Genomic DNA, 12,866 nt, shown 5'->3' with positions numbered 1-12,866 from the left:
CATCTCTCTATCTCTCTATCCCTCCCTGTCTCTCTGTGTTGTATCTCAATTGTGTTTTTTTTGCGTTTCTGCGTTTCCGCGTTTCTGTACAGATGTATGAAATGTGCCCAAGTGCCGTGTGGCCTTGTAGATGTGGATGTGAGCCCGTCAATGTGACGAGTAGATCTCCTTTTTTCAATCCTCTCTTAGGGAAGTAAATTCTAGTGTAGCCTTGTTATGTTCAAGGTAGCACGATCTAGCCCTTACAGAATATAGTACAGCTCGTTGCCAAACTCAGTGTCATGACATACATTGTATCAGGTGACACTTTCATAGACCAATAAATTTGGAGTGAATATTCGGCTAATACATCGAGTTGGATGAGAGCGGATTTATGCACCCTAAGACTGAGGTTGCAGAAAGTCACCCATCCTCCGCAGGACTGTATCCTTTCGGTCCCCTTTCGCAGAGAAGCTTAACCACTTTAAGATGACCCTTCGCTCTCGCCAGGTCAACAGCACACGGAGTCCGAGGTGTGGAGCCATCGCGGGACAAATTCTTCCTTATTGGGGCATTGATATCAGCCCCTTCGTCGAGAAGGAAGCTGACTATGTCAATATTGCCATGCTCTGCTGCGAAATGAAGAGGCGCCATCGAAGATTCACTGCCTTGGGCATTGATATCAACTTTGTTGTGGTCCATCAGAAACTTAACCAATGGAAGACAGTCCTTTTGCGCTGCTTCAATGAGATATGTGCTGCTCCTGACTTCGAATCCGTATTCTTCGAGAAGTTCAAACATCTCAAGTGCGCCCATGAATGCTGCATGGTATAGGCCATCCTTCACCTCAGAAACGACATCTGCTTCAGCAAGTCCTCCGTCTAAGAGAAACTTGACCACATTGCTATGGCCGTCGCCTATTGCATTCTTTAACGTATATGCCTCTTGTATGCCGCTAACCCTGAATCCGTATTCTGCGAGGAGTTCAAACATCTTGAGACCACCCAAGCGTGCTACATACTCCAGGCCAATGTTAACCGCAGACACGATATCTGCTTCAGCAATTCCTCCGTCTAGGATATGCTTGACCACATCGCAATGATTGCTGCCTATCGCATGCTTTAAAGCAGACGCCTGGCCGTTGCTGCTAAGCTCGAACCCGTATTCCCCGAGAAGTTCAAACATCTTGAGATCACCCCTGCTTGCTGCAACCTGCAGGCCTTACTCAATGTCAGAGCTGATGAAATCCTAGTTTACAACTCGCACAATTTCCAAGGCCTCGATCATGTCAAAATTTAAATGAGCCTGTGTTAGGGGTGGAGCTATGGCCTCGAGCGAGTTTGCAAATGTAATATCTAAGAAAATATTAAAATAAATGGTTTATATGCCAAAGTTCCCCATAGAGTGTTCCGGTTCTTTTGTGAGCTCAAAGTAAATTAGATCCGACTCTCTCTTTTTTCCTCGTCCAAGTCTCCATTGAGCCGGTTCTTTGCTTCTTCCTTCAAAGCTTGATCGTCCGCTCGGTTCAAACCAACCTGTGGCATCAACCAAACAGCCAAAAAGAAAGCAAATGTCGCAAGGGATGCGCCGACAATGAAGATGATACGAAATCCCTTTTGATATGCCGGTGTCAGCACATCACGGACATGCTCAGCATCTTCTGCAGATAACTTTGATAGATAGCTTTGTGGGCTCGACAGAAGAGAGCGGGACTGAGATTCGTCGAGATTGAGGACTGAGATGGACGACGAGACAATATTATTTCTGTATTGATTAATAAGAAAACAAGCTAACAGATTTGAAAGAACCCTTACATGATAGTTCCAGCAATAGCGAGTCCGAGAGTGCCGCCGAGGTTTCGTACGAAGCTGCTCATTGTTAGCTCCATAAAATGGCTGATATTACTATGGGCGTTACTCACTTCCTGAATGAGGTTATCACAGCCATATCCCGTCTCTCGACACCGGCTTGAACGGCAATGAGAGAGCTATAGGGAATTAGCATAGTTTAGTGGACCAGGATAGGGAGTCACATACGGCTGCAAAGTATTTCCAACCCCGACACCAGTCAGAATGCCATACCCAATCTGCTTTCCCAATCCCGAATGCTGATCAAGTGTCGAGAAAAGGCCAAGGCCAACAGCCCAGATAATCCATCCAAAAAGGATGCATTCGCGGTAGCGACCTACCCAGTGTACAATAAGGCCAGAGCCTGTACTGCTGATAGCTGTGAAGGAAGTCAGCATAGCAACACAACTAAGAAGAAGAGGATTCATACTTTGCATGAGGGTAATAGGGAGGAGCATTGCAGCCGCTTTCACCGTCGAATATCCAAATACCAGCTGATAGAAAGTGGGAATATAGTAGACTTGCACCAAAAAGTTCCACCCGTTGATGAACATGGTCAAACATGCGCCATTCACAATCCTACCCTGGAAGATATGCATCGGAACCAGCGGTGTCGACGCACCCTTCCATTGCCACGCCACAAAAGCAACAGAGATGGCAAACCCAGCGACCAGAGTCGCAATAACATGCGCCGAGTTCCATTTATACTCACCACCGCCCCAAGTCAAGCCAAGCAGCAAGACCGAGGTTCCCCCGAGAGCCAGAAGCGCGCCAAAGAAATCAATTGCCTTCAGCTTGACTTTCCAGTCGCCAGTGACTTTTCGAAGGGGCATAAAGAACAAAACAGCCAGCGTGGTTAATGCAGTGAGCGGTAGGTTCAAGCGGAAGATCCATCGCCACGAGTCTTGTGAAATGGAGGCTAGCGCACCTCCGATGACAGGGCCAATGCCATTGGCAATAGCAACGACGGCGCCTAGAATACCCTGATATTTTCCTCGTTCACGAAGAGGGACCACGTCGCTGACGATCATCTGTGCGACGGTCATGAGACCACCGCCACCAACTCCGGTAAAAGCACGGAAGATAATCAATTGCGTCGCTGTCTGCGCAAGGGAAGCTGCTAATGACCCGAAGAAGAAAATGGCTAGGCCGACGAAGAGCACAAGCTTGCGAGACCAGATGTCGGATAGCTTCCCATATAGTAGTTGGAAACATGTTGAAGTTCTGTGCCGCGAGTTGTTAGTTTGACTGAGTAGTATAATGATAATGACTGCAAGAGAAAAGAGTACTCACACGAAGTAACCGCCCGAAATCCAAGATGTCTGATTGCTGGCTCCTAATGCATTTCCTATGATAGACAAACTGGCCGCCAGCGTTGTCTGGTCCATCAATGCCAGGAGATCAACGCTGGAACATGCCAGGAAGATCTAGGAGTTGTCATTAGCTGGGCCATATATTACTTGTTACCGCATCCACTAACCGTGATAATTGTGCGCTTAGGTACATAATTAGTTTGTTCATTGAAAGTGACATTTGTACCATTCTTCTCGACCGCGACATCCTCTGTTGAGTTTGAATTTTCGAGTGCCCCTGTCATGATGTGTTGATATGAAGGGTTAGAAAGTAAACAGACACCCAGGATCCGAAAACGCGACAGAAAGAGAAAAGGAAATATAAAAAAAGAAGGCTGTAGAGAGACTAGAGCGGAATAGTCAATCTCATCTATTGACATTCGTCATTTGTCATTCATTGATCGGCATTTGGTCTGAGCACCTTGACAGAAGATCTGCGTCTCAAAGTTGACAAAACTTCTCAAACACCCTCAAGGTACCCGCCTCTTGGTATAATATACCTCGGGATATCGGAATATTTTCAGCTAATAAGCAATTAAATGTGAGGACCTGTGGGATTATTGAATCCATTCCTGGGGACCTTGTCAACCTATGAACAATTTGATTCTAGAATATTACAAGGTACGACATCAAGAATACCAGAGCATGACGCAGCTCCAGTGTGAAATATTCCGTTTTCAACCGTTTTATGTCCAATTCCTGTGACAAAGAGGCTTGCCTTACAGGGTCTGATCTACACTTGGACTGTGGTCAAAATTCCCGAGATCGCTCCACGCGATTTCCTTGTTCATCGTAGTAGCGAATTTCCAGGGCTTACAGCGTCCACCTATGGCATTTAACCCTCATATTGAGTCGTGTGGTGGGATACTCACTAGTGGAGTAAGAGTAGATCTTACTTTCTTACCTCTCGGACGCCAAGAAAGACGCAACAGGATGGAGGGAGGGGCAAGTAATGGACGCTATAGAAATTTATTCTGTATAATTGCCCAGAGTGACCCGGGGTTTTCTTCTCTCATATTTGCTTTCATCACTCGAGAAGGTTGCTCTTCAAACTCATGCAATAGAGCTACTCGACTATCAGCATCTATATCTTGCACAAGTGTGTCTCAACAAGATGATCAATTCTTCCGAGAAAATGACCAATATAAACGAGCGCAATGTATACTTCGGCACTGACTCGCTGAAGAAATACTTCGACCCGGACTGTCAGCCTCCTCTGCCCCTTGTAGAGCTGCCACCTCATTTGAACCCTTATCATCAAGATGGTGTGCGGATATATGCCAAAATGATGACCATGCATCCGGCAAACAATGTCAAGGCAATGCCAGGTATGAGAAGCCCTGAGAGAACGCTAAACATCATTTGCAAGCTAACACGAGGCCAGCATTGAACATGCTCGAATCTAGTGTTGTGCCCGGCGAAACAGAACGGATCATCGAATACAGCTCCGGATCAACAGTGATTTCGATGTCCATGGTTGCCCGAGTCATGCACGGAGTAAATGACACTCGGGCTTTTCTGAGCAACAAAACCAGCGATGCAAAACTGAAGCTGATGCAATTCTTCGGTCTCGACATCACCTTGTTCGGTGGACCGTCTCAACCAGAGCCTTTAGACGAACGAGGCGGCATTCAAAATGCCCGAAGAATGGCCCTGGAGTCGGAAACAATTGTCAATCCAAACCAATACGAAAACAACAACAACTGGAAGTCTCATATCCGATGGACCGGACCACAGATCTTCAAGCAGCTGCCTGAAATAAACGTTCTCTGCGCTGGTATGGGCACGTCTGGTACCATGACCGGTCTGGGGACCTATTTCAAAGACGTGAAGCCATCCGTTTACCGACTTGGTGTTTGCACCGCCCCTGGTGACCGGGTACCTGGTCCCAGGTCATATGCTCTAATGCGCCCTGTTGAATTTCCCTGGAAAGCAGCGGTGGATACTATCGAAGAAGTTGGATCGGCCGAGTCATACACTCTCTCCCTGAACCTATGCCGAGAAGGATTGGTCTGTGGCCCATCATCCGGGTTCAACCTTCAAGGTCTCTTCCAGACGTTGGCAAAGCGTAAGGCTGCGGGAACCCTATCTGAGCTCGCAGGGCCAGATGACACAATCCACTGCGTCTTCCTCTGCTGCGACCTACCGTACCAGTACATCGACGAGTACTTCCAAAAGCTAGGCGAGCAGCAATTCCACCCAATCCGAAACGAGGTAAATACCACCTCCATGACGTGCTGGCGTTTAACGAGTCCACCTTAGAAAAAAAAAGCTAACCTATCCTCTATTTACTAGAGCCTGACGAAAGTTGACCTGCACCGATATGACGAGAGCTGGGAGCGGGATGCTTTAGAGGTCCTACCGCAATTTTATGGATCACCGCGATCCCTTGCGCAAAGCCTATTGAGCGAGATTGTCCTCAAGCCGCAGAATCGCGTTCTGGACCTGCGCCAGCCGGACGATTTCTCCGCGTGGCACCTCCCCGGCTCGATGAACTTGCCATTGTCTAGCGTTGGGCCTCATAGCCCGTCACCGTTTTCGGACCCAGGTGTTCTGGAGGCGCAATGGGTGGAGCTGGAGAAGATCTTCAAGGATGACGTCTTGGTCTCAGATCTGGGACGGCATCACGTTCTCGTGGTATGCTACGATGGGGATTCGGCACGCGTGGCCACCAGCGTGCTTCGGGCGAAGGGCCTCGAAGCAGACAGCGTGCGTGGAGGCCACCGTGCGCTGAGGATGTATGGAATCGGGAGTGAGAGTCCGATCTCCACTACCAAGGGGCCTATCGGGGCTACTGTCTCCATTGCAGCGGTTCCCCTTGAACAGAGAACCTGAGACTCAGGATCATAGCGCAATCGACTGGGAAAATGCGGAATGTAGGGTTGGATCTGCCATGTGAGGCGCTAGTCCCGATGCAGACATATTGTGCCTCGATTTCTTTTGCCCCTTCTTTTCTTCTTTTTTTTACTTCCAAGGTTATTGTTTTCGATTACTTCATTGATTTAGTATTGTTTGGCGCATACCACCCTATGACTCTTTCAATGAGAATATTGTTTCGACTCCTTTCCACCATCTTCCCACACGTAAGAGACCACAGTGTCCACCGTGGCTCGAGCCTCAAGTTGCTCCGCATGCGTTGAATAGCTCGCATTCGAGGGAATCCCGGAATATTCGGAAGACATGCAAGATATATGCACGATGTATGATATTTTCCGAGGGGTAGTAGCCCAAACACGATGTCAGATGTCAGATGTCAGATCCAATTTGTATCAAGCGCAAATATGCTCTAGTCCATTTAGCCTGTGATATTCCAACCAACCACGAGTCTCTGAATGACTGCAGACCCCATCTCTACATGAAATATGCTCAATTGTGAGCAAATCCCCTCGGGTGATCGGCCAGGATAATTGAAATGACTAGAATGTACATTCAAACCCCCTCGACAGGTACAAGGAGAATTAAGGAGATATCCCGTTTTCGGTTCAATCATCCAGAAACAAAATTTGCTCCAGACCTGCCGATCATACCTTATGTATTTCATAATATCTGAATTTCCTTAACCATTACATTGTAGGTGTTGGTATTGGTGTCACTTCTTTTCGGTCGCACAAAATGATGGACATGAAGATGGCCCAGGGCACGCCCTGGCTCGATCAGCCGGTGATGCTTCATTCGTCTCGCGCCGATAAATGCAAACTGACCGAAGCTCAATGTCTCTATCGCAACTATTCCTGGCGATACTGGTATGCGCTTTCTTCCGAGTTACCTACATGTATACGTGCTTATCAGAAATCTGTTCTAGGTACCAAGCCGACCATGTTTACGCATTAAACACTGTCTACTTCATGTGTGCGGTGATTGGAGTGTTCGCGATCTCGAACTTGCTTGTACGATTCGCTCCAGATAGAGTGAAACGGACCAGACCATGGCGCATGTTCACCTCCGCCTCACGATACTTGTCTTATCGTGGATATCGATTGCCTGCGCTGCGATATTGGTCTCCGGCGTTGGGCGTGGTGATTCTAGGCGCAGTAGGCGCTGTATTCTTCTTCGGTGAGTTTGGATTTGCGAAGGTTTGACGAGAATGGTGGTTAACTCTTTATAGCGATGACACTCGGCCCCCAACCTTATTACTGGCCAACGGATGCTTCTTATGGAAGTAGTCCTCCGATTGCGACTCGGTCGGGCTGGATGGCTCTTGCGCTGCTTCCATTTGTACTGTGAGTATTGGATTCGGAGCATGCAATTCGGTTGCTGACCTTTTAGGGCACTGAGCACGAAAGCCAACATGATCTCTGGTGTGACTGGTATTCCGCATGAGAAACTTCAAGTGTTCCACCACTGGACTAGCTATGCGATGTTTGTGTTGGCTTTGATTCACACATTCCCTTATATCATATATCATATCTGGAAGGGGGATATGATGTATCAGTGGAAGACAAGTGTTGTCTACTGGACAGGGGTTGCTGCTCTCATCTCACAGACATATCTAACCCTCATGTCTTTACCATTCATTCGGTAAGATCACACCTCTGACTACTGAAAGACAAATTTCTTAACTCCTCTACAGCAATCGATTCTACGAATTCTTCAAAGCCACGCACATCTTTGTGGCGGTGGTATTTGTCGTGTTTTTCTTCCTTCACTGTGATTTCCGGCTCTCTTCTTGGTATGTTCGACTCCAATGAGCCCCACGATGACCTTGCACTAACATATATCAGGGACTACTTCATAGCCTCAGGCGTGATCTACTTCCTCAGCCTGATAACCAGCCACATCCGTACCTATCTAATGCACGGCATCCACAACGCAACCCTCGAGACTCTCCCTAGCGGTCTTGTTCGCGTTGCAGTCCCATCAATCATCAAATGGACCCCGGGCCAGCACGTATTCGTGCGCTTCCTCACATCAGACTTACATCTACTCACCGCCCATCCCTTCACCATCTCCTCCGCATGTCGCAATCCAGACGAAATAGGCAAAGCCTCAGAACTAGTATTCTACATCAAACCACGCGGCGGTGCCACCGGACGCCTTAGAGCAATGGCATCCAAGAATCCAGGCTGCACGAAGAAGATCTTAATGGAGGGACCGTACGGCGGCGTCAGCGAACCCCACATGGCGCAATTCGACACGATTCTAGTGATCGCCGGCGGCTCGGGAGGCGGGTTCTCACTAGCCATGGTAGACGAAGCGCTCCGGCTGACGGGAATGAACGCACCGAGAAGCGAGAAAACACCACCGTCCCGGCGGAACCTCCAAGTTGTCTTCTCCACGCGTGACCAAGCCATGGCAGATTGGTACATCGAGGAGATCGAATCACGGCTATCGGAATCGACCATGTTATCCGCGGACTCGGACAACGGATTCGAGACTGCGGTGTCTGTGCACATCACTGACAAACGGGGATCCGGAATTTCCTCGGCTTCGGAGTCTGACGACGTTAAAAGCACGGCTGGTAAGGTGCCGCCGGCTGAGATTACTACCACGGGAAGTTTCAGTTTGAATGTTCACCGCAATGCTCGGCCTGATCTTCCTGGTCTGGTTGCGCGCACTGTTGCCATGGCACATGTACAAGGGAAGCATCTTCAGAAGAAGCAACGGGTTGGAGTTTTGGTTTGTGGTCCAGCTTCTATGCTGCATGATACTCGGAATGCAACTGCTTTGGCGCAGGCTAGGGTGTTTGGAGGTGAGGTTGAGGAGCTGTATTTGCATACGGAGCCTTTTGTGTAAGTCTTCGGTTTGTTTGCTATGTTGATCACGGTTGGCTAACTGGCTTCTACAGGTGGTGAGTGCTTTTTGATATGGAGTATCATCTGCTGGATTGATCCTACTCTCTTTCTCTCTTCTGTCAATGTACCTATTTATTGCCCCCAAGCATACATGTTTCGATCTAAGTCCTAGGATTCGATGTTTGCTTAACCAAAAGAGATCACATAATTACTTAATCCAAAAGAGCAATGTTAAAAGAAAATCCAAGTTATTAACGGCCAAGACCCTCTAAACCAGTCTAAAGCCCGAGTCTGTACTAAGTCCCAGGTGAATACACAGCAATCTAAGTATGAGCTAGATAGTACAGAAAAGATATCCGAAACAATCACCGCCATGGCCAAATATAAAACAAAGTCTGGGGATATGAAACACCGAGGCCAAAGCCCGAAAAAACAAAAACGCCGAGCATTAATCCCATAAGGCTGAGTGGAGAGATGAGAAAGAAACGTGGGATCAAAAGATCAACCACGAGATGCAAATCTAAACATTAAATGAAAACAAAATGAAGAGATCATCAGGTCATTAGCCCACCGAAATCCTACCTTCCGCGCTTCTCACAAGGATCAGCATATTTCTTCTTCCTCTTTTGAATCCTTGATATTGAATCAAATCCAAATCACTCCCCCCTCTCGACTCTCTTCATCAAGGAATCCCTCATCCGCACATTGACCACACCACCAACACCGTATGCAGGAACAATCTTTCCCATGCGCGCAAAACAGCTAGGCACATAATCGCGACGAATCCGCGCCACACGTTCCGTCCAAGGCAGACCACCGACAGGCTGTCGGTTATACAGATCCAAACCTAGGAGGTGCATGGGCGTACTAGCGAACTGCATAGCAGCGGGACAGGCAAATTGTGCAATGCTGGATTTCATGGTTGGGCTTGAAGCGAGGAAGTCTGGGATTGAGGGCGCGATGAGGGCGGGGATATTGAAAGAAGCCCAGATTGTGATGCTGTCGCGGAGACAAAAGAGGCCGTAGGAGACTTTGGGTATTTGGAGGGTTGGTGCTGTGGGTGCGGAGGGAGGGTGTGGTGCGCGCAAAGCGGAGCTGTACTGCCGCGCGACGGGGTTTGTATTTATGGTACTGTTTCTAACTGGCGATGCGGAGGGAGGAGAGGCGCCGAACATTTTGGCGAAGCGCGCGTCTTTGTAGACGCAGATTGTCATATTGACTATTGTTGTTGCGAAGAATTTGGGGAGGCCTGTATCGATGGCGTTGTAGGGCTGATTGTGTGTTATTGATCTGAGGGTGTCGATTGCGTTTGCTGTGAGGTAGGTTGAGGTGTAAAGGGTGTAGATGAGGATGAATGGAGTGCTGAAGAAGAAGCCGCTAGGTCGAGCGACCATCGATCGAATGCAGTTGTTGATTGTTTGGCCAATTGGGAAGCCTTTTGAGGCTTTTTCCATGATTGCACTGGAGGAATTAGTCTTATACTCATTAATAGCACCCGAGAACTGTGATAGTCACTTACCGATCAATGATGGTGATCAATGGGCAGGTCAGCGCGCCGGCTGTTGCTGCGCTAGTGACATCGACGCCGATTCGCTTGCCCAGATCCTTGGTATTCCATGTTGAAGATGTGGAGTGCTTGTTGGGGGTCTGTCCTTGACGTTCCTGACCCTGTTCCTGCTTTACTGTCGCCATTGTAAATATTGTATCTTGCGCAACAACATCCCGATTCATGCTCATATAGTATGGACGAGAGAGAGGTTATGCATTGAGTAAAGGGTTAACGAGATAAGGTCAAATGAGACAAGACGAATTACAAATGCAAGATCTGAGAGATTATTATATCTATTGATCTCCCCCAGCTTCGGACGAGAATGACCCGGGCACGACCCGGCGCCGGTTCTCCGATGCCGGCCCGATAGCTTATCGGCTAAACGCTGTTCCATCCATGGATACATCCATAGATACATATCTACATATGTACTCCGTACATTCTCGAGATAGGACAATATACAATGGAAGTATTTGCTTCATTATACTCTTATTCTTATTTTAAATTCCCCCAACGCCAAATACCAAGATCTTAACTACATATCTAACGAGCTTCAATACCCTCCAGAGTGACATTAACCGCACCAGCTTGCACCAACTAAGAGAGAAATGTTAGCAGAAATCCAAATTATGCAAGGGACACACATAATACATACCGCTCGTTGCAAGTCGTCAATCAAGTCATCCACATCCTCAATACCAACACACAACCGGATCAAGTCTTCAGGGAAAGCGCGCTCCGCCCGCGTCTTTGCGTCAATGCTAGCATGACTCATACGGCACGGCATACTGATCAGACTGTTGACACAGCCAAAGCTGACACTGATAGCCCAAATCTTGGCGCTCTCCACAATGCGCTCGCTCATGGCCGTGTCACCGGTCTCGAACGAGAGCACAGCACCGGCGCCCCGCGCCATGGAATTGTGAAGTTCGTATTGCGGGTGGGACCGCAAACCGGGGTAGCGCACCTTGAAGCCAAGCGACTCAAGGAACTCTGCAATGCGCTGGGTATTGCTCTGCTGCTGTTCCATGCGGACCTTCAACGTCTTCACGCCACGCAGCAGCAGCCAAGAGTCGAACGGTGACAGGCCGCATCCTGATGCGTTGATCGGGTAGTATAGGCGTTCTCCGAGCTGCAAGTCGTTCACGGCAATGACACCGGCCATCAGGTCGTGGTGGCCGGAGAGGTATTTGGTACCACTCTCGTAGACGACATCTGCGCCAAAGTCTAGCGGGTTCAAGAGAAGGGGAGACATCATAGTGTTGTCCACAGAGACAATGCAGGCAGGGTTGGCTTCATGCGCGGCGGTGGCAATTTTTCCGATATCGACGATCTTGATCAGGGGGTTTGTGGGGGTCTCGAGTAGCACCATGGTTGTCTTCGAGCTCAGCACCTCCTGGACCTTCTCGGGCTGTGTGGTGTCGACGTGGTGCACGATGATTCCGCCGTTGGTCGAGAGGTACTTAAGCAGACGGTTGGTGCCGCCGTAGAGGTCGTCACCAGTGACCACCTCATCACCAGGGCGAAGAAGTCTTGTAATCACGTCCAAGGCTGCCATACCGGAGGACACCACCAGGGCGCGCTGTGCCGACATGATCTTGGCCAAGTGACGCTCAAGATGTGTGCGAGTGGGGTTACCGGAGCGTGTATAGTCATACTCTCCACCGCCGGCGTAGGAGGTTTGCTTGAAGGTAGCACTCTATATGATTTAGTATGATCAGCATTTATGTTCACTTGAAAGCATCATGGTGTCACCGGGGGTGGATCTGTACCTGATAGATAGGAACGCTGCTGGCATTGTATTGGTCACTGCCCTCGGTGAAGACCAGTTCGGTGGCAATATTGTACCGGCGACCGGTATGAGGGCTGGACGGGGCAGGGGAAGGTGGAAGATCATGGCCTGACAGGTCAACCTGAGGGAAACCCTTCTTCACACCGCTGGATGACCCCGAGGCAGCATTGGGAATTCCGGATCCTGAAGCCGACATCGCTGTAGCGGGGCAGAAAGAGGGAGAGAGAGTGTGTATGCGTGTATAGAAGGTAATTGAGGTTAACTGAGAGCAAACAAGACTCAAATGATGCGAATATGCCAGAAGTAAAAAGGGGAATAGGAATAAAAATAAAAAAAGAAAGCGAAGAATCCCCAAGCAGTTCACATCTTCCCCCCCGGACAAGCTGACTCGTCTGAGTCGGCGCTGATTCGTCAAGCCACCGCCATTGCGATCTCGTCATCCGCTAGTCCCGATTAGGCATGCAGGTATGTGGAGTTTTTATGAGTCAACATCATTTTTATGTTATATGTTGATTAAGTTGATTAAGGCGTTGATATTGGTTATATTACGTTTATTTTCACATTTATCCATGGATAGGAGAGTGGTATATAGATTTAAATGAGGGAATGCTGAAT

At 48.6% G+C, this 12,866-nt stretch overlaps 6 protein-coding genes across 6 annotated transcripts; 2 read left to right on the top strand and 4 right to left on the bottom strand.

Annotated features, from left to right (window-relative positions):
• Positions 1 to 402: 402 nt before the first annotated feature.
• N7471_012236 (ankyrin repeat domain-containing protein) lies at positions 403 to 1,164 on the bottom strand (the record flags this gene model as incomplete). The annotated part of the gene is made up of 1 exon (XM_057284955.1): positions 403 to 1,164. One exon carries the CDS (start codon positions 1,162 to 1,164, stop codon positions 403 to 405), a length of 762 nt encoding a protein of 253 aa, XP_057131221.1.
• A 251-nt stretch (positions 1,165 to 1,415) lies between these two features.
• On the bottom strand, positions 1,416 to 3,423 carry N7471_012235 (MDR family MFS transporter; the record flags this gene model as incomplete). Its single annotated transcript, XM_057284954.1, has 7 exons — positions 1,416 to 1,743; positions 1,794 to 1,847; positions 1,901 to 1,966; positions 2,016 to 2,205; positions 2,257 to 3,050; positions 3,120 to 3,253; positions 3,307 to 3,423. 7 exons carry the CDS (start codon positions 3,421 to 3,423, stop codon positions 1,416 to 1,418), a joined length of 1,683 nt encoding a protein of 560 aa, XP_057131220.1.
• An 869-nt stretch (positions 3,424 to 4,292) lies between these two features.
• N7471_012234 (putative cysteine synthase B) lies at positions 4,293 to 6,013 on the top strand (the record flags this gene model as incomplete). Its single annotated transcript, XM_057284953.1, has 3 exons — positions 4,293 to 4,506; positions 4,563 to 5,392; positions 5,474 to 6,013. 3 exons carry the CDS (start codon positions 4,293 to 4,295, stop codon positions 6,011 to 6,013), a joined length of 1,584 nt encoding a protein of 527 aa, XP_057131219.1.
• Positions 6,014 to 6,790: 777 nt separating this feature from the next.
• N7471_012233 (ferric reductase family protein) lies at positions 6,791 to 8,970 on the top strand (the record flags this gene model as incomplete). Its single annotated transcript, XM_057284952.1, has 7 exons — positions 6,791 to 6,921; positions 6,981 to 7,231; positions 7,284 to 7,398; positions 7,445 to 7,696; positions 7,749 to 7,847; positions 7,900 to 8,907; positions 8,964 to 8,970. The coding sequence occupies 7 exons, from the start codon at positions 6,791 to 6,793 to the stop codon at positions 8,968 to 8,970; spliced, it is 1,863 nt and encodes a 620-aa protein (XP_057131218.1).
• A 596-nt stretch (positions 8,971 to 9,566) lies between these two features.
• N7471_012232 (uncharacterized protein) lies at positions 9,567 to 10,731 on the bottom strand (the record flags this gene model as incomplete). The annotated part of the gene is made up of 2 exons (XM_057284951.1): positions 10,430 to 10,731; positions 9,567 to 10,371 (listed from the first exon to the last, which is right to left on the bottom strand). The coding sequence occupies exons 1-2, from the start codon at positions 10,645 to 10,647 to the stop codon at positions 9,567 to 9,569; spliced, it is 1,023 nt and encodes a 340-aa protein (XP_057131217.1). The 5' UTR covers positions 10,648 to 10,731.
• Positions 10,732 to 11,002: 271 nt separating this feature from the next.
• N7471_012231 (cystathionine beta-lyase STR3) lies at positions 11,003 to 12,447 on the bottom strand (the record flags this gene model as incomplete). Its single annotated transcript, XM_057284950.1, has 3 exons — positions 11,003 to 11,056; positions 11,115 to 12,158; positions 12,232 to 12,447. The coding sequence occupies 3 exons, from the start codon at positions 12,445 to 12,447 to the stop codon at positions 11,003 to 11,005; spliced, it is 1,314 nt and encodes a 437-aa protein (XP_057131216.1).
• Between the last annotated feature and the right edge of the window lie 419 nt (positions 12,448 to 12,866).

Source organism: Penicillium samsonianum, assembly GCF_028829775.1.
Source record: "Penicillium samsonianum strain IBT 33392 chromosome Unknown utg000007l_segment0_segment0, whole genome shotgun sequence".
NCBI lineage: Eukaryota > Fungi > Ascomycota > Eurotiomycetes > Eurotiales > Aspergillaceae > Penicillium > Penicillium samsonianum.
Note: the sequence above shows the minus strand (reverse complement) of the source record. Positions and strands in the feature narration are given on the sequence as shown.